General features: G+C 36.0%; 2 protein-coding genes across 2 annotated transcripts; both read left to right on the forward strand.

The window, feature by feature from the left end:
* Window positions 1-2,943: 2,943 nt before the first annotated feature.
* On the forward strand, window positions 2,944-10,625 carry LOC134136349 (transthyretin). The gene is made up of 4 exons (XM_062568155.1): window positions 2,944-3,012; window positions 3,920-4,059; window positions 8,392-8,527; window positions 10,518-10,625. The coding sequence occupies exons 1-4, from the start codon at window positions 2,944-2,946 to the stop codon at window positions 10,623-10,625; spliced, it is 453 nt and encodes a 150-aa protein (XP_062424139.1).
* A 2,192-nt stretch (window positions 10,626-12,817) lies between these two features.
* LOC134136350 (transthyretin-like) lies at window positions 12,818-17,783 on the forward strand. The gene is made up of 4 exons (XM_062568156.1): window positions 12,818-12,886; window positions 14,681-14,811; window positions 16,286-16,421; window positions 17,676-17,783. The coding sequence occupies exons 1-4, from the start codon at window positions 12,818-12,820 to the stop codon at window positions 17,781-17,783; spliced, it is 444 nt and encodes a 147-aa protein (XP_062424140.1).
* Window positions 17,784-18,875: the final 1,092 nt, after the last annotated feature.

The raw sequence follows: 18,875 nt of genomic DNA on the forward strand, positions 1-18,875 counted from the left end.
ATTTAGCCCTGAGTGCTTGGCTCTTTTCATTTCACTTTCCTTTCCTTTTTTTTTTTTTTTCCTCTTGTCTTGGAAATAAGTTATTCAGTTTATAAGCCTTAGACTCCCATGGGACTGAAAGATATTAACAACAAAAGACTGACAACTATCGTTCACCACTTGCTCGACGCTTGGCAGTTAGTCTTTCCCTTTCTCCTTCTTCTCTCACAGTCACATGCTCTGTTTTTTCCCTGAAGGTAATAAGATTTAATTCACTGAGGCTGGTACAGTCCTCAAAATTTTAAAATCCAGTTACATGCTATTGTCAAAAACTCTTCTGTTACAAGCAAACTTAATCAAGATGATGATAATGCAAATTATCATGTCTTTCTAGAACCATTGCATACTTCTCCACTTAAAAGTCAGCCGAGCAGTCAGCCAAGAAGGTAGAGGAGCCTCTACCTTCTCTTCAGTATCATCATTTCCTCTAAATCCAAGCAGATGCTTTTCTTTTTTCCAGCTAATATTCTGCTCACCTTTCTCTTTGGGCAGCTATTCCAAATTCCAGAACACATTTTACTTATAGCACTTCATTGGCATTCTTTGTGCAAAAGGTTTAAGGTGACAATGGATGGAGGAAGAGCCATCTGTGATCAGTTTTACTAGGATATAGTAATTTTAAATTAAGTTAATGTGAAATTTTAATATAATTTTTTAATAAAATTCTTTATGTTCCCAGGCCTTCCAGATCAGAGAAACTTTAATATTTTTACCTTTTCACTGATTCCACTCACATCTTTGAGCTTGCAGCAATAATGCAGTTATCTGCTAAATGTATGAATGAGGATTCACAAATAAACTAATTATCCCTCAGAATGGTGGCCCTGCTAATAGCACCCAGATTGCGTGGGATGAGGAGAGACCAAAAACAGTAAATCAAGGAGTAGAAAAGAAGTATGTTTGAGGTTACTATTTCCTATGCTCATTGTCTATTTTGAAAACCAGCTGCCAAAAGGTCAGTGTTATAAAAGAAGAAAGTAAAATATACTATATCAACTATCCCTATCGACCTTTTTTTTTTTTTTTTTTTTTTTTTTCCCCCAGAAACTAGCTGGAAAACCTAAGAAATATAATTGATTTTTCTTGTTGAAACCACTCTCCCATAACAGAGCAATTTCAGGTGCAGACAGGGGGCAATTTCATTAGCTCCTTGGCATTATTTCCTTGTCAAACAGCTGACAGCAGAAGAGAGCACAGCCTACTTGCACTAGCATGCAGATCACCTCTCTTTCTGACACACACAGCTTTGCTGCTTCAGGGAGATACTTACAAACAATGACAGTGAAATAGTGAAGCAAAGTGTCAATGCATAGATCTAAGAGCAGTATTTTCCCCTCCAGTGTGTGAACAGATCCCACAAGCACTAGATCTCAGCTTGATTTATCACTGCTGGACTTCTTGCATTGACTCTCACATGCGTGCAAAATGAGCATAGAACACTACCTATGTATTAGTCTACTCTGTTTTAAATACAAAGGGCTTTTTGATTCCAGTCCAGGACCTTACTGTAATATAGATTTTGTTTTAAAGCATCTCTGTTTAAAGAGATCTGACTATATAAAGTAGTCTGAAGACATGAAAGACAGTGGAGAATGCCTCCATAACGTCTTTCTAAGACTTTCATCATAACCTTCTTGAAGTTAGAGACAGAATTCCTTTTCATTAGAATATTGTATCAAGAAATCAAGTAAAAGCTAAGTATATTGCCTCCTTAAAACAAACATGTAGGCTTAGTGTTGTTTTGCAGAAAGGACATGCAGAAAAGGAAAAGCCAAAGGAGGTTGCTTTCAACTACCACAGTGCGCACAATCCTTATGGGATGCAGTTGGAGAAACCTGGCTTAACCATATCTACACCCACATTTGCACCTTCTCCCTTTCAATTTAGGCTTGGGCTGAGTTCATGCCTGAATTTCTTTTCACTTAAATGTTCGTTTCAGAGTAAAACATAACTCTTCTAATATGAGTTTGACAATTAGAACATTAACTAGAGCTAATTTAAGCTACTAGCATATGCTAGTTGCCTCGGCTCCCTCTAGGGTCTGTGGAGCCAGAGAGATGGACAGATGGCTCATTTCACTTTCCTTGCACCTTTACCTACCAGAGGGTACAGATCCCTCTACATGTTGTTTCCCAGTAACTAAAAGGAAGCCTCAATGCCTAGCTGAAAATTAGACAAGATGGATCCTCATCTTAGGTAATCAGCTACTATTTATGTTATACTAGCATGACTGCCACAAAGTTAATTGAAATTTTCACCTTTCCCTACTTCTGATGGGAGTAGTGTGATATCAGATTCTCTCTAAATTAGGTTTCAAAAAAAAAAAAAAAAAAAAAAGCCAGGGCAGATATGGGAATCTGTCTCCCACCATGGCCCATTAGCCTTGCTGGAGCCAAACAATAAACAAACTAGATTTTCTATGGTGGCTGCTTCTATCCTTGGAAATTAGTCTTCAAAAGGCATTAAATATATCAGGAACAAATATGAAGTGGATGCAGAGAAAGACTGGACTGCTGTCACATACTATCTGAGGGCAAAGGAAATAAGATCTCGAACTGGACAGACTTCTGGGCAAACAAAGGTCACTTACATTATTTTGTGGAGGGCATTCTATGAGTCTAATCTCTCCAGGCAAGGGTCATGTTTGTGTCCATTACCTACTCTCTTTGCTCTACTGATCCTGCAGTAGTTCCACATGCAAAACTTCCATTGACTGCAATGACAGTGCTATGCATGGACAGACTCTAGGATTGGACTGTTTACTAAGCAAATAATCAGAATCAGCAGATTTGGAGTCATATGGGCACCCAATAAGCAGCCTGTTTTGTTGTAGGATTGGGTATAAAATCCCAAATCTCGTCAGCTCATAGCTACTGGCACCAAGACTCACTAACAGCAAGCAGAATGGCCTTTCATTCCACATTCTTTGTTTTCTTAGTTGGACTGGTATTTCTCTCTGAAGCTGCACCACTGGTGAGTCTTTTTTATTCAAACTCAACAGTTACAACAACATCAATCTAAATTTTCTACATGATGAGCATCCTCTCCCCGCTCCGAAATTCTGTAGCCATTAGAGGTTTTTGGAATGTTATTTCACTATGAATTTTTTCAAGGAGCTTTTTCAAAATTCTTAAAACTTTTCTTTTGCCATTTAGTCATCTATTTCAGGACATTATGAGAGGATGTGGGATCTAGGTGATATGACCTTTATTTCTTTCTATTTCTGCAATTTTGTGACTCACATCCCATACCTTCAATATAGTGGTAGCTTTACTTTCTTCACCAAATATCCTTTGTTATCTCTAAAGAAATAAAAGATATTTTTGGAGCATGAGTAAGAATTCATTATAATATAACAAGGTTTAGGAAATAAATATTCTTTCAGCCCTATAGATAGCTTAGGTATTTTTTGTCAGTTGCCTAAGTTAAGGTTCTCTGCCTGTACTTATAATGATTTACTATTTATTTAAGAGATTACAAGACAACGGTGTATACCTTGTAATATTTCGCCAGAACCACGTATACTTTAAATATTTATCATGCAGTCATTCCTTACAGAAAAGTGATGGGAATTGTGCATATAGTGATGAAAATATCGTTACATCAATATTGTTCATATATATGTAATGATGTGTGTGTGTGTGCGCCTCTGTGTGTGTGTGTTACATAACAAGATCTAGAAGAGGTTGAAGTTACTCTGCTGTAAGGAATCGATCTTTTGATAAAACTAGACTAGAACTAGCTTTCAACATCGTTTGACAAATAACTTGCTTTCAGGTCAATATTAATTGTGCAATAAGAATTCATATTCTCTGGGAAAGATTTTTGCAGGGGCTGGTGAACAGCTCCTTCCTATACATTATCTCCTGCTTTTCCCAAGGTCTCCCATGGTTCTGTTGATTCCAAATGCCCTCTGATGGTGAAAGTGCTGGATGCAGTCAGAGGAAGTCCTGCAGCCAACGTAGCTGTTAAAGTGTTTAAAAAAGCTGCAGATGGAAGCTGGCAGGATTTTGCTGCTGGGTAAGTTATGTGGTGTTACGGACACGTTTTCCAGGTGCCTTGGGCAAACAAAAGAGAAACAAGGGGAATTGGGCTGTGATGAGAAAAACAATGTGTTTTCTGGCACACATGCCACCATCACTGTTAAAAGCACACAAATTCTGGTCTAAAATCAGAAAGTGGAATATGCCTAGAATTGAAATACAAGTTAACTACAATATCACTTCGAAATTCTCATCTTACCTTTATAAGGGAAGAGGCTAAATATGTAAATATTTTTCTCCTAGCTTCAGTACTATCTTCCTTTCTACAAAAACAAAACAAAATGAAAAAGCCTATTTAGCAGACTTTCATATGTAATCCAGACTAAGCTATTATCTTGATATGCAATGGATATAGAGCTTATTTGCAGCAATAACATACAAAATCCTCTCTGTAAGCTTTATCTCTACACATGCAAATAACAGTGCATCAACCTTCTTCTCTAGTGCCACAAAAACACTAGCTGGAAGATACATCTTAACCAGAATGTTTAAAAGAATTTCAGTATAACACAACATATAAACATGCCTCAGTATTTGCTTGCCATCTTATCTGTAGACTTTCTTTTTTTTTTTTTATGACAGCTTAATATTTATGACACATTCTCAAAACATCATGGAGGGATAAGCAAATACTATTATCTTCAGTTTGGGGAACAGTATGGAGAACAGAGGGAGAGGGAGAGTACTAATACACAAGATATTCAGGCATTTAAGTTTCATTGTAACATTTCATTGAGTCTAATTTTTAAATAATTCAAGAGAAATCTGTAGTAACATCAAAATAATCAAGCATAGAGCGACAAGTGCGAGTAAGGATATGAGCCATCCGAGAATTCAACTGCACGATTTACATAAAAGCTGAAGAAAGAAACAGAGATGACTACGAGGACAGTACCTTTGGAGACTACCTTTGTCTCCATCTGGTGGGGAGTTGCTTGTTTATTTGTTTTTTATAAAATTAAGAACTAAAAGCCTTATTCCATTCTAAAGGAACAGAAGAGCTTGGGAGGTTTGAGGAGAAACTAATGCCTCCCCCTCTTCATAATGAATTGAGAAGATAATAGCCATAGGCAAACAAGAATCATTTTGCTGAGGGAAAGCAAGGAAAGAACATGAAACGCTAATCCTATTGTAGGTGAAGGTTTTGATCTTTTCCTTGACTTGCACCTTAATTCAGGCTGCTTTTAGAGATGCTATTGACTTTAGTAGATGACACCTGTTTGAACTGAGTTTTCGCATATAGTTGCAATTTTCATCTTTTGAGAAAACCAGAGATTTTTCATGATAAACTAATTGAAAATATGAATGTGATCAAGGAAAATGAGCTGTAACTACTCCTGTCAGGATTTATATCCTTTGCTTAATGATATTTTGAAGTTACATGAAAGGGAGCTAGTAGATGCATACAGAAAAATGTCCTGTTGTGTACTAGTATTTATAGATCTGTTATTTTATATTGTTTTGTTTTGTTTTGTTTTTACTTTGCTAACCCATTTTAGGGAGTTAAGCAAAAGCAGCTAGCAACTGTTAAATTTGGAATAATAATATTTAAAAGGCAGGGAGAAAGCTAGAATAGCAACAACTGACTTTCTTAAGAGGCTTATTCAAAATTAGTTTAGCCAAAAATATGCCATAAAAGCTAACTCCAGCAGAGACACTGAGGGGAGCTTTAGACCTAGGAAGCATATGATTTGGGTTCTATATGAATTCTTCCCATGACTACCTTTGATCTTCTCACTTCTCCCTTGTTTTTGGAAATGTAGATCTCTCCATAAAGTTCACAAAACATAGTTCTCACATGACCTATGTTTGGAATCGTGGGAAAAAAAAAAAAAAAGAAGAAGAAGAAAAGAAGAAAAGAAAGATGAATAAGAATACTACAGCAGATTTTGAATGGTTCCTCCACTGCCTCTTAAAAAAAAAAACAAAACAAAAAAAAAATGCAGGCAATAATTGATGTTGTAGAGATATTTCCTCAGCAGTCTGCTTATATCAGAAGGTATAGTTCAGCGCAACACAATGAGCTTCTCAGTAGACCACAATATCATTACATATATTAGATAGAATTAACCTGGTCACAATATACAGGTATAGTCCAGACAGTGCAAAAGAATCAGGATAAGGGATAGCAGACTGAGATCTAGGCTGCAGCAGTGGTATCTTAGGTAGAGCTCTACACATTCTTTGCTGGAAAACCACAGTCTTTTAAATTCATCTCTTAATTTGGAAGCATGTCCATCTTATAGCAGATGCTGGCAGTCCACAATCTATTAAGGAAGAACAACCATATTGAATTTATTCCTCTACTCAGACAGAAATGCAAAAGGGATGCTCCGAAGGAACCACTCATAGCATTATCTGCTAGGGTCTAATATAGGGAATCCTCTTGTGTGTGTGTTTTTTTTTTTTTTTTTTTTTTTTTTTTGTCAGGACTCTGAATCATTTCATACTGATGGCTGTCAACACAGCAGTAATTCTGAAGGATGTGCCTGTAAGGCCACTAACATTGGATGGATATCACTTAATAACTAAAATTAAGAAAGTGCCTTTAACTATAAGGAGTGGACAAAAGCTGTTTTTCCAGTTGTCTGACTGTTTGGGGTTGTTAACATCTGCAACACTGGGATGGCCAATTGTAGAAAGTGCCGTTCAAGTTGGATCCAAGCTTTTTTCAAATTGAAATTCTTTTGCTTATCTGAACAAAGATTTTGGGTCAGAAGCCATTTTTCCTTTTAATTAGTTTGTGTCTAAACTATCCAACCTATAAAGAGTTGTATATGAATTAACCTTTTCTCTACATATTTCTGTAGAATCTGAACAATTCTATTTCACAATTTCAAAGATATGCGAGCACTCACCATTCAATTCTCCAGTCTTTTTTTTTTAAGGTAATAAAGGTTAAGACAAGAAGTGCTATTTAAAACAAAATAAAACAAATGTGTACATATCACAAACTGCCCATGAGCCACCTTTCAAACAGGTACTATATTCCCTGTGGGTTCTGTCTACTCTGGATAACATTGATTTTACTTATGCAAGATCAGTGAGACATTTGTTAGACTTCAAAGGGTCACAGCTCAGATGTAAGAAAATGTGAGAACTATCGTAGGATTTTAAATCCTGCTATTTCATAATTTCTATCTTTCATAACTGTTAAACAAAGGCAGACAAATACAATGAAGGAGGAGGAGGCTGGAAAAGAAAATAAAAGCCACAATAGCCCAGTTGATTCTTTCTCTGACAAGCAGTACTTTGCTTCGTTCTCTCCTCCATCTATCTCTTCCTTCTCACACTCTTCTACTCCTTGCCATTAGACTTGTAAGTTCTATTAATTCTTCAAGCTAAAGTTTTCTTCATTCTTCCTTCAACTATATTACACAGTTGTAAAGGGTGGAAATGTTCCATAAAAACTTCCAAAGGTAAAAATATAAAAATAGATATAAAATTGATTAGAAAATTCAGAAGTACAATAACTAGGTAGGAAAAACAGAAGAAATGGCTTTAAGAGATAAATATGAAAATATTTAAACAGTTTTCATACAAAGCTTGCTCATTTTTTAAACAAATAAGCTGTGATTCCAGCTTTATTTTCTTCTTGCTTCTAAATTTCATTCACTCGTAGTATTTTGTTACAAGCAGAGCCCATAAATTCTCTAAGCTGGCAATTCCTATTGCTCATTCACATGGCACCTCATTATGAAAGGCTGCTCTTTGAACAAGGCATTTTAATTCAAATTAATAAAATCTTGTGATGCTAAATCACTGTTCCAAGATGTTATCATTCAGGGTCATATACAAATGCATATGTTCAGATACAAAACCTTTAGTTTAAGTATAAAACTTCAAGACTACTATTTAGTGAATAAAATCATTTCCCTTTAATATTTACATTTTCTCTTTATTTATAATTTGGTATTTGGCATCTTGCCTTTCATTGTGATCATCCTTTTCCCAAGCCCCTAAACATTTGGCTTCAGAGAGCACTTGGTATAAGGTAAGCACAAAATTAAAACAGGGGCCTTAGCTATAATCCCTGCCATAGCAACAGCAATGACCAAAAGAAGACAGTCAGCATTGATTTGTGATGTATATGGATGAGTTGGTAGCAGAGACATTCTCTGCAGTATGGAGCCATACACTGCACAGAAGTGTATTATTTTGGATGATTAGATGTAGAATTCAATATAGAATTGTAGACAATTCAATGTAAAATTTGGCTGTACAGCATCTGTGCTATTTAACATTCTTGTTTCTGTTACGCATCCAAATAAGAGTACAAAATATTTATAGAGCTATTTTATCATTACAGAAAAACCACAGAATATGGGGAGATCCATGAGCTCACAACAGAAGAACAGTTTGTAGAAGGAATATACAGAGTTGAGTTTGACACCAGCTCTTACTGGAAGGGACTTGGCCTTTCTCCATTCCATGAATATGCTGATGTGAGTATTTGCAAACGTACCTGATGACCTCTATAATGTGTAGTGGCATTAGCTGGAAAGAACAAATACAGTCCTTTAATATTGAAGTACCAATATTAATCAGGGAAATTCACTGCCACAGTTCACTACCGCATCAGATTGTGTAAATACAGTTTATAATCAACTAAGCTAAAGCTTCTGTGCAAACATGAACTGATTCAGCTCTTTCAAAGTAGCCCTGTGCACATTTATACCAGTAGGGACTTTTATCCAAAAAGAGGTACTGAACAGCATATAGTCTTAAAGGGGAGGAGGGGGAGGAAAGTCTACTTTTATCTTTGTTGAAGGAATGCAGACATTTGGAAACCCTCATCTTATAGGAAAAGAACAATTTAAATCAGGAGAATTTCCCTCTTTTCTCTCACCTGAAATGATTAGATAATTCTAATATCTATATTTATAACTAGAAGAGGGCAAAAGTCTTTTCTACGTGCATTTTTAACAATGATCAGGACTGAAATACACAACAGAAAAAAAAATATATGAAAGTATAAAGAAATAACCAAAGTGGAAAAAGAAAAATAGGCTAATGGTTTCAGTGATATTCAGATTTCTTAAGGAGGCATTCAATATATTTGCATCTTATCTCTTTCTTTGCCTTCAGCCCAACAGTGATTTATTGTGTGTTCCATTCTGCGATCTTTACATAGTACTTCCAAAAATTTGTTTACCTTCTATTGGCTTACTATGCCATTAAATTTAAATTTCCCCAAATACTCTATTCAGTGGTCTGGAAACATCAGAGAATATGTTGCAAAACATTATAAATTGCAAGCTTGTGAAGCTCTTTAAAGACTAATAAATGCCTGTGTCCCAAACCCAAAAATAAGTCTGAAGTACAACTCAGGAGATTTATGTCTAATAAATAATTCTTAAAAATATCCCCTAACCATTTGGACATCTGAAAGATGATGGGGCTTAAGGGTTTCACCTGCAAAAGTACTTAAAAGAGCCTTCTTGAGATTATTCCAGTTAGGCTGTTGATGTCTTTGACACAATAACTTAGAGGTCAGTGCCCAGGCCCAGAAAGTAGTCAGTCAAAGTTCATTGACTGTCTATGTACAAAGTAAATCAAGCCTACAACTCTCACCTCCCCCAGTTAGGACTTTAGCAACACTGGGATGTGGGAGGGAACTCTCTAGTCCTCTTGTAGAAAGCATGTCACGGTGCAGAAAATAATTCAAGCATTAGTCTAAAGAGAGCTGAAGAAAGTAGGAGCTCAGTCAAGATGAAGGTACTTTTCTGGGAACTGTGTGTCCCAAGCTCCTGATTCAGAGAGTTGCAGATTTGAATCCCCTCAGGACAAGGATAGCCTGGGTCTTTCCCTGTTCTAGCAAGTCCAGTCACTAGGTTCTTGCATTAAGAAGTGCTCCATCACCCGCTGTGTTAAAAACAAAAAGACAGGCACTGAAGTTCAAAGAGCCGCTTTGAGCTCTAGCCTTGCTTGCAGGCCTCACACAGAGTCTGAATTTAAGTTCAATAGATGAGATTTCACCTGCCTTTCTTATTGGTTGCTTGAGTTACCTCCCACTCCACATTACAAAGTAGAGATATGCATGCCTGATGCGGGAGCCAGGTACCTCCTAGCCTCACCACAGCCAAGCCTTCTTTACAGATTTGAGTCCAAATCCCTCAGATTCCTCATCTTCAGCAAGCCTTACAAACTGGTACTTTAAAATTTAATGTAATCAGTGGGAGTTCCATTGATGTCAATAGGCTTTGAGTCACCTCTGAATGCTTCAGTATATCTTTAGTTTTGATATAATTACCTTCTTAGGGGAACCATCTCTTCTTAGGACCACCTACTTCACAAAGGTAAAACTGAACTGAACAGACAGAACAAAACTAGCAGTTTTCTACAGAGGAAATGTGCAGAATGCTTCCTAAATATAATTGTTAAGGTAGTTGAATATATGTTGTTCATTGTGACTACAAGTTTTCTCTTTTCCAGGTGGTGTTTACTGCTAATGATTCCGGTCACCGCCATTACACCATTGCCGCTCTCCTCAGTCCTTTCTCATACTCAACCACTGCTGTTGTCAGTGATCCCCAGGAATAAACTTGTACTGTTATTACACAAATACAAGCTTTTAGGAGGAAATTTTTCCTATTGATAATAGCTTATCTTTTTGCAACATTAGTTTTTATCATTTTGTAACCTGGCAGAAATTCAGACAAGTCAATAAAATGTTTCTTCTTTAAAACAGTTTTGATTCTATTAGTGAAGTTTGATTATGTTCAAAAGGGTCATGGTGTGTATTCAGTGCGGAAGCCATGCAAGGCCTATGGGAGCAAATTAACATCCAATTTGGTTGTGCTGACTTCTTCCACTATCTTAAAAATCTAACGTAATGCATTGGCTCAAAATAAAAGAGTTGTGCTACCTTAAATATGTCACCAAACACATCGGCTCAAAATAAGAAAGTGCTATTCATAGTTTACACACAAAAGACAGTCTCACTACCAAATAGGTCACAGGAAGAATTCTGAATATCTAGCAGCAGACTAAACTATTCAAAAGGATTATTAAAATACACATCTCCAAAGAGCTGAAATCTGTGCATCTTTGCTTAAAACTTCAGACAAATCTCAGCACTTTGCCAGCTCCAAACAGGGGCTCCATGCTGCTCATGGATTCTAGGGAGTTCTGAAGTATGTCAGTTAGCATCATTTTTTTAACAATATTGATCTTTAACCCAGTTGGCTACTGTATTCAGGTACAGTCCAATTAAATGTTTATGAAATCAAATTTCTAGTCTTTATAAAAAAAATCTAGAATGGGAGCATCATCTTAATATTCTCTTCATATTTTCAAAAGCAGAAAAACGGTAAGCTACAGAGTGACTATGATCCAAATAATTTTTGTTGATAAACTGATCAGAGTTTGAAGGCTTTGGTAGTGACTTCCATAGACTGATGTAGTGCTGCATTTAAAATATCCTGAGGTAGAAAAATTGCTGTTTAACAGGGTTACAGAAACTATAGAGACTGTTAATGAGATGATGCCTTTCAGAAACAGTCAATACTTGCTTGCCACTGACCTTGGAGTTTCTCTCTTTACACTGAGAGGCTGCTATGATGACTACATACCAACTGAATTCATATGTTACAAAAGTTTGCCCTTAACAATTCTTTATTTGATTACTCTTCTCCCTGATTTCTGGACTCTACCTGTTACACAATTCTTGTAAACAATGCAGATGGATGCTATTTTGAAACTGTCTCAAAGCATGCAGCTCTCACGGCTTCCTTCTAATCTCGAAACTTGGAAACAGTAGATTTTCTTCACTGTGGCCTGGTCCTGCCCCTTAAATAGGACATAAATATGTTCTTACGATTATGGTGTAGTAATTAAAAAAAATGTACAACCAAGATTCAGCTCAAATCAGGTTAAAATCTTTATTCTGCAGGTAGCTGATAACTACCTGAGGTAGGATGAACCTAATAATAGTATACGTATGTATGTCTAACCAAAGATCAGAAAGAAAGTCTCATTTTGAAAAGTGACATTTCCCTAAAATGAAGTAGATACTTCTGGTGGGCACTGACTTACAGTAGCACAGGTAAAATCTTGAAGTTGTAGTGAACCTAAGGCATAACTAAAGTGACAGGACTTAAAATATTGTTAAAAAGTGTTCCAGAAATGGATAAGTAGACATCTAAATGCCATGGGGGAAGCCAAAGGTAACTTCTCCTCCAGGGAGGACTAACACAACTAAATAGCTCAGACTCATTTTAGACTTACCTTTTATGACAGAGAGAGAGAGAGAGAGAGAGAGAGAGAGAGAGAGAGAGAGAGAGAGAGAGAGAGAGAAGCCTTCACAGACATCACAGAGAAAAATCTCTTGATAGATAAGCACACTGCAGCCAGAGAAATCCTCACTGTAACAGAAATTTTCTGATTTGAGAAGAAATTTATATTTTTCAAAACTATGAGTCCTACAAAGCATAATTCTTCAACAAAAGAAAGCAAAATTAAATAGAATAGAAAGCAGATCTCTGAAGTTGAGTTGCAGCATTCATCCTATGCTAACCTATTCACTTTAACAAGCAGACATTTCCACAGACAAGGTTCATGTTTGTACAGGTTACTTATTTTCTCATAGTTTACTAAGTAAACAGTAAGAATTAGCACGCTGAAAGTCATATGGGCTTTTTGGTAAGCAGCCTCAGCTTAAAGGCCTTGATATAAAATCACTCATCCCATCAGTTTCTACTTGCTGACACTGAGGCTTGCCATCGATAGGCAAAATGCCTGTTCATTCTATGTTTTTTGTTTTCTTAGCTGGCCTGGCATTTTTCTCAGAAGCTGCACCACTGGTAAGTATTTTAGGATTGAAGTCCTTCATACTGATGTAGTCCTATCTCTCTCTTTTTCTTTTATTACTATATTTAGTGTAAATGATCATTCCATTTTACTGCACTTATTTTGATTTTGCAGTGTGTATTGACTGCAGTTCTCTCCTGCTGCTTTTTTTTTCTTTTTTTCATCTCTTCTTTCTCTAGCCATTAATGAGACAGCTTTCTGGTTAGATAGTAGGCACTTATATAGACTCAGCAAGCACATGAAAAAGGGTGCAAGACAAAGAGGTGGAAAAATATCACATTCACAACACAAAAGCCTCAGCCATGTTGAAAGGCAACTGCAATCCTTATAATGCAATGAACAAACCCCTGTTATGAGGGATTTCAAGACAGTTCTGGTAGGGTCATACAGTCTACTATTCTTTGTGGCTACTCAGCAGTTCTTTTCACATTGGTTTTAGCTACACTAGCTGAAGAGATTCAGGCTAGAGTAATTCCTTTTGTTTTCTAGTCCTTTCTTATTGCTCCGCCTCATGCAAGTAAGGAGGAATCTCAGCACTCACTGACACAAGCAAAAAATGGAGCCAAAGCTAGGATCCCATTACTCTCCCCTACACTTACAGAAGGCTCATTTATTTCAGAAAAGAGAGACGGACATGCAGCCTCTTCAGCCTGAAATTCTCCTAGAACAGACTCACCCCTCTATCCTCCTAGCTCCTCCCCCTCTCAAGTTCTGATGTATGGAAAAAGGAGTACTGATCAATCTTTGTGAGGAACTATACAACCTCCTTTGAGCTCTTAGGTTGAAAAAAGCAGGAAAATAAGTGGTGGCAATAGAGACCTCATTGCAAATATCTTCAAAAGAAACTTTAGAACAGAGGCTGTGCATTCCAGAAAGAGAGCATAAGGAGTCATGGCATACAGGCTATACAATTACACATAGATACGTTCATCTGTTGCAGAACACATTTCCCAGCACAGAGAACATTCAGTACATCACAGGCCTTGAGAGGGGATGTAGGAGTGGATTCTAAGCTTTTAACCATTTGCATGATGATTCATTTTGCAATGATTAAATGGAGGTCAATCTTCATTATTTTGAGACCATCCCTGATTAACACTTTCCATAAAGCTCTATTTCCCCATTTTTCATCTAAAGAATTAAATAACAGAAGGTCAAAGTCCTGCTTCAACTTGCTAACCACTATTTGTGATGAGCATGTTGGGAGTGAAACTACAGTAAATCCCATATTTGAAGTATGTTTTTTCTACATTTTCATCTCATATCCCAGCATAGTTGCCAAGGGCTGATGAGCCTGATCAAAATGGTGTTAGGAGATGTGTATGTGTGTGATGCTTATCAAGTTTATAGCACAATTAAGATAAGTCTATGTCAACATAACAACCTCAAAGGCTCTCAAATTGAAAGCTATGCTGTAACTGTCAATTTAAAACAAGGAGGAAGACCTGCCAGATTTTTCAACGTTCTTACTACCTAAGATTTAATTTTTCTAGTCACAATTTAGTTACAACTTTATCCTGGAGAGGATGTGTAGATGAATCATCCCAGGGGGAAAAGAAAAGATGCAAATGCTTCCACAGCACATGAGACTATGCTCCTCCCCAAGATCCTGTCATTTTCCTCCCTGTTTGCACTGCCTTCAGCAACATTCAAACTACATTTTTCAGTGTTCAGTGATGCAGTGGAGGAAAAGTATATTCTGATGATCTAAACAAGATTCCCTATTGCTTCATTATCATCACTTCGTTAACTTACAATATAAAATTTCTCCTTCTTCCTACCTGAAGGGCTCTACTGATTCCAAGCATCCTCTTAATGTTAAAATTCTGGATTCAGTTCGAGGAAGTCCAGCTCCAAATGTTCCAATTAAGTTATATAAAGCGGCTGCAGATGGAACTTGGGAACTATTAAATTCAAAGTAAGTTATACAAACATAATGAATAAGCAGAGATAAAGGCAATGGGAAGTCAAAGAATTGAAAAAAATACTTTCACATTTTGTACTGTAAGACAAAATAATCTGCTATTGAATTAATTACACTTTACTTGCCATTGTCTTTTGATTATAATACAGTAGAAAAAATAACAAATTTTCTTTATAATGTTTCTTTATAGTCATTGCAATCTCAAGAAAATATTTTAAACTATCCTTTAATTGAATCATTCTTTCTCTTCAATTTAAGTACAAAGCATTGTACTACTTTTTAGTATCCACTGATGAACCACTGCATTATTACCAGAAGAGTCAGACTCTATTTGTCTTTCTATTTGTTTGACACTAAAGACTCAGCTTGAGAATCCTAGTTATTGGATACTTTTCTTTCAAAATAGTTTTTCATTTGTTACAAGACTATAGCTTTAAAAAGAAAACATGGAATTGTGCTGAACATAATATGCATCACAAATGGCGGCCACTTTTGCCTCAAGAAAAAGGAACTAGCTAAAACAAAAAAATTTTGGAATAAAGCTTTTTCTTTGACAAAGAAGCTATTATGTCTAAAACGAACACACACACACACACAACCATCACTAATAAATCTTAGATGTCTAAATATTATCCTGTCTTAAAAAAAAAATCATTGTATAATTTTAAATAAAGATGACTTTTGAAATTGCCTTCAATTTGAGTAAATACTAATATCAAAACTCAAAAGTGACTTTTACTTATTTAAGAATTATAATATGAAAGGAAATTGCAAAAAAAGTTAATAGGTATCAAAAATAAAATTTTTTATGTATCTCTCTACTCAGTCAACATTCCAGTTCCACACTCATCTCTCTGAGATATTTGCATAGTCCTACCCAAGACCTATCTATGACTCTGTTAATAATCTATTCTTGTGAATACACAAAGACTAAAGTTTATATACTATAAGAATTTCAGTAGTAGCCTCCCAGCCTCAGATGCACCTGTTGAACTTGCACAAAAAACTGTACGTAAGTGACTCTTTGATATAGCAGAAATATGGGCTGCAAGAAATAACAGTGTTCTCAATGTGTCCTTAAAAGAATAGCTAAGGTGAAGACTAGAATTATCTAACAATGGTCAAACAATGACCAGGAAAAAAAAAATATATATTTATATATATAGGTGAGGTGGTTTATTTCGTTAACTCCAAGACTCTGCCAGGAGCTTTTGGCTTACCTTAAAATCTTGTAGAGTAGTAACGTGGCAGGCAGCCATCTGCAGTGGTGATCATGGAAGTAGTAAATGCCAAAGCAAGCCCTGTGAGGCATCCATAATGCAGATAGACATAAGCCATTCCAGATCAATAGAGGTATTCATCATATTACTTAAGCTACACATCATCATTCAAGTTCAATTATTAAGTAGTACAGTTTTCTCAGGCTTTTAAACAAAATATGAAAATGCTTTCTTCTGCCATCACTCAGACAAACGAATGAAAACGGAGAGTTAAATGAGCTCACAACTAAAGAGCAATTTGTAACAGGGATATACAAGATTGAGTTTGATACAGCCTCTTACTGGAAAGGACTGGGCCTGAATCCATTCCATCAATACGCTGATGTGAGTATTCATCTTCTTATGTATTTTCACTTGCAAAGAATAACTATAGGTCTAAGCATCAATTAATAATTGCATATGTTCAACCTACTTTTCAACTTAGAAGATTTTAACACTTCTCAATCCACAGCCTCAAAGCTCTGTAACTACATGCTCCTGAAAGACTCTAGTTAGCAGCTTCCTCAATAACTCCTAAGTGAGCTCTTAGATGCATTATTTATGAAAAGATTTTCCATTCTTCTGCCTCTACTTAAGTTTTGGAAAGGTTATTTCAAGACACTTGAACAGACGGACTACTCCCAGGTCTCCTTGGAAGAGGATGTTCCTACATTTTTGGATTCAGCATTTGTATAGCCACAAAACAAAATTTACAATTTAATTTTTAAAGATAATGGATGTGTGAAATTTTTCTGAATGCTTGGATCCTTCATCTGCATGGGACAGATAAATTGGTTAGATGAGAGCAGTCCAAACCTGATATTAACTGGAAACAGATCTGGAGTTTTGTACTCCTTGAGCTGTTCCCTTCCCATTTATACCATCAGTCCTTCTACAGCATCTTACAGAGCAGCAGTAGTCCTATTTTGGTTATTTGCTGGACTGTGACAGGTGCAGTGAGCAGCAATATTTGAGTAGCTTGCAACTGCTGCTCAAACAGCCATTCTTCATTTTAGAAATAAGGCAGCAAGCACCTGGGTTAAATTTTGTTTCTGCCTCCCTGAAGTAAATGAGAGATGACATTCTTATTCTAGACAGTAATCAACATTAACGCTGGACGGTCTTGCCCTCTATGTTATTCACTGAACTAAGAGTCAAGTAAAGAATAAGAGATTTAGAATAGGCAGGCAAATTGATTATACATCAAGAGAATTTTTAAGTCTATATTCCACACTGGAAATGAATTTAATCCAGTGTGAAAGAACTTCCTTTCCTAAAAATGAGCCTCAGTAGGCATCATATTTTGCTTAGTCCAATAAAGAACCAATAATGGAAAGTTCAGTGTAGATAATAAGTGTGTTTGATAAGATAATAAATAATAAAATTTAAATGGCATATATGCTTTTAACAGAGTACGTTCAACAACTAGAAAAAGTGCATGACAGGCAGTCACAGTTGTTCCATCACTGCAAGAAGAGATATTTTCAAAGTTTTGTGGAGGTCAGATTAAATGATCAAAATGGTTCCATCCAAGCTTGTAAATAGAGACCATTGTTTCAGACTTCTCACTTGTCTTGTATCTGTTTCTTCTTTCTCCAGGTGGTGTTCACAGCTAACGATGCTGGTAATCGACACTATACCATTGCTACTCTCCTCAGTCCCTTTTCTTACTCAACTACAGCAGTAGTTAGCGACCCAGTGGAATAGAAACTGACAATAAGCATGGAATTTTAGATTTGTAAATTACAATTACCATAAATGATAAAGACTTAATTTGACTGTAGCAATTGTATTAGCACTTGCATAACAATTTGTATAGTAAAGTACTAACAGTAACTATTAAGTGGTTTATTGACTTTGTTAACTTTAGAGAGACTGTGTCAACTTTTTCAACTACTCTTCCGAATAAAAGAATTCAGAGAAACATTTGTTTAGAGATGGGAAAAATGGATCAAGATTGGAACAAATGCACTAAAATGCTACTACTGAGATTCTGAGAACAAATCAGAATCTTCCATAAAGCTAATAAACTGCATTCCTTCTTGCAAAGTGAACAGAATACATTCTAAAATTGTACCATAATAAGAAAAAGTATAGGAAATGTTAACTACCGCTTAAAATGTTCTGTATTCCATATAGATGAAATAACATGGGCCTATTACTCAGGGTGCTGCAAAGTAATAATAATAATAAAAAAATCTCATCTCCCAATTCAGCTTTTGAAGATAATGATGCAAAAGCAGCTTTTGATTGACAGCAAGGTTGAATACCACTTAAGGATGCTAAAGATGCTACATATTCAAAATCACTTTTGCTGCTTATTAATATACTGTAACTGGTGACACTTTCAAGGCATATTCAATACAGCAGAAAGCATATGCAACAAAAACCATACTTGTAGAAACTTATTTGTGAATTATCATAGCATTCTGCAAGTACTTTTGCTGCCAGGTTAAGTAGTCCCCCAAATTACTTGCACACCTCTAACCTTTAAACACTTCTGCAAAAAATAAAAGACAAAACAGGTAAAAAGGATAACTGATGATTCCTGAGAAAAAAACAAGTCCTTATTTAATGCCAAGAGAAGTCGGGATGAATCCTTTTCTTTCACATTCTACACATATCAAAGGAAAATTACTTCCAAAGAAAATTAAGCATAGGGAAGAATCATTAGAATATTCAATAGTAAGCCTACCTTGGAAAAGCAGACAAAAAAGTTAAGTCATTTAGTCTAGAAAAATCAAAAGCTGAAGGCAGATGCAAAGAATATAAATATCAATAAAGAGAAAACACCAGTTA

The sequence above is a fragment of the Rhea pennata genome, chromosome 2, assembly GCF_028389875.1.
Source record: "Rhea pennata isolate bPtePen1 chromosome 2, bPtePen1.pri, whole genome shotgun sequence".
In the NCBI taxonomy this organism is placed as follows: Eukaryota; Metazoa; Chordata; class Aves; order Rheiformes; family Rheidae; genus Rhea; species Rhea pennata.

What these genes read in the sequence shown, in the direction of transcription:
- LOC134136349 (XM_062568155.1), top strand. Translation starts at nt 2,944, where the DNA reads ATGGCCTTTCATTCCACATTCTTTGTTTTCTTAGTTGGACTGGTATTT. An exon ending in TGGCAGGATTTTGCTGCTGG is followed by an intron (nt 4,060 to 8,391) that starts GTAAGTTATGTG and finishes TTATCATTACAG; the next exon opens with AAAAACCACAGAATATGGGG. An exon ending in CATTCCATGAATATGCTGAT is followed by an intron (nt 8,528 to 10,517) that starts GTGAGTATTTGC and finishes TCTCTTTTCCAG; the next exon opens with GTGGTGTTTACTGCTAATGA.
- LOC134136350 (XM_062568156.1), top strand. Translation starts at nt 12,818, where the DNA reads ATGCCTGTTCATTCTATGTTTTTTGTTTTCTTAGCTGGCCTGGCATTT. An exon ending in TCTCAGAAGCTGCACCACTG is followed by an intron (nt 12,887 to 14,680) that starts GTAAGTATTTTA and finishes TCCTACCTGAAG; the next exon opens with GGCTCTACTGATTCCAAGCA. An exon ending in CATTCCATCAATACGCTGAT is followed by an intron (nt 16,422 to 17,675) that starts GTGAGTATTCAT and finishes TTCTTTCTCCAG; the next exon opens with GTGGTGTTCACAGCTAACGA.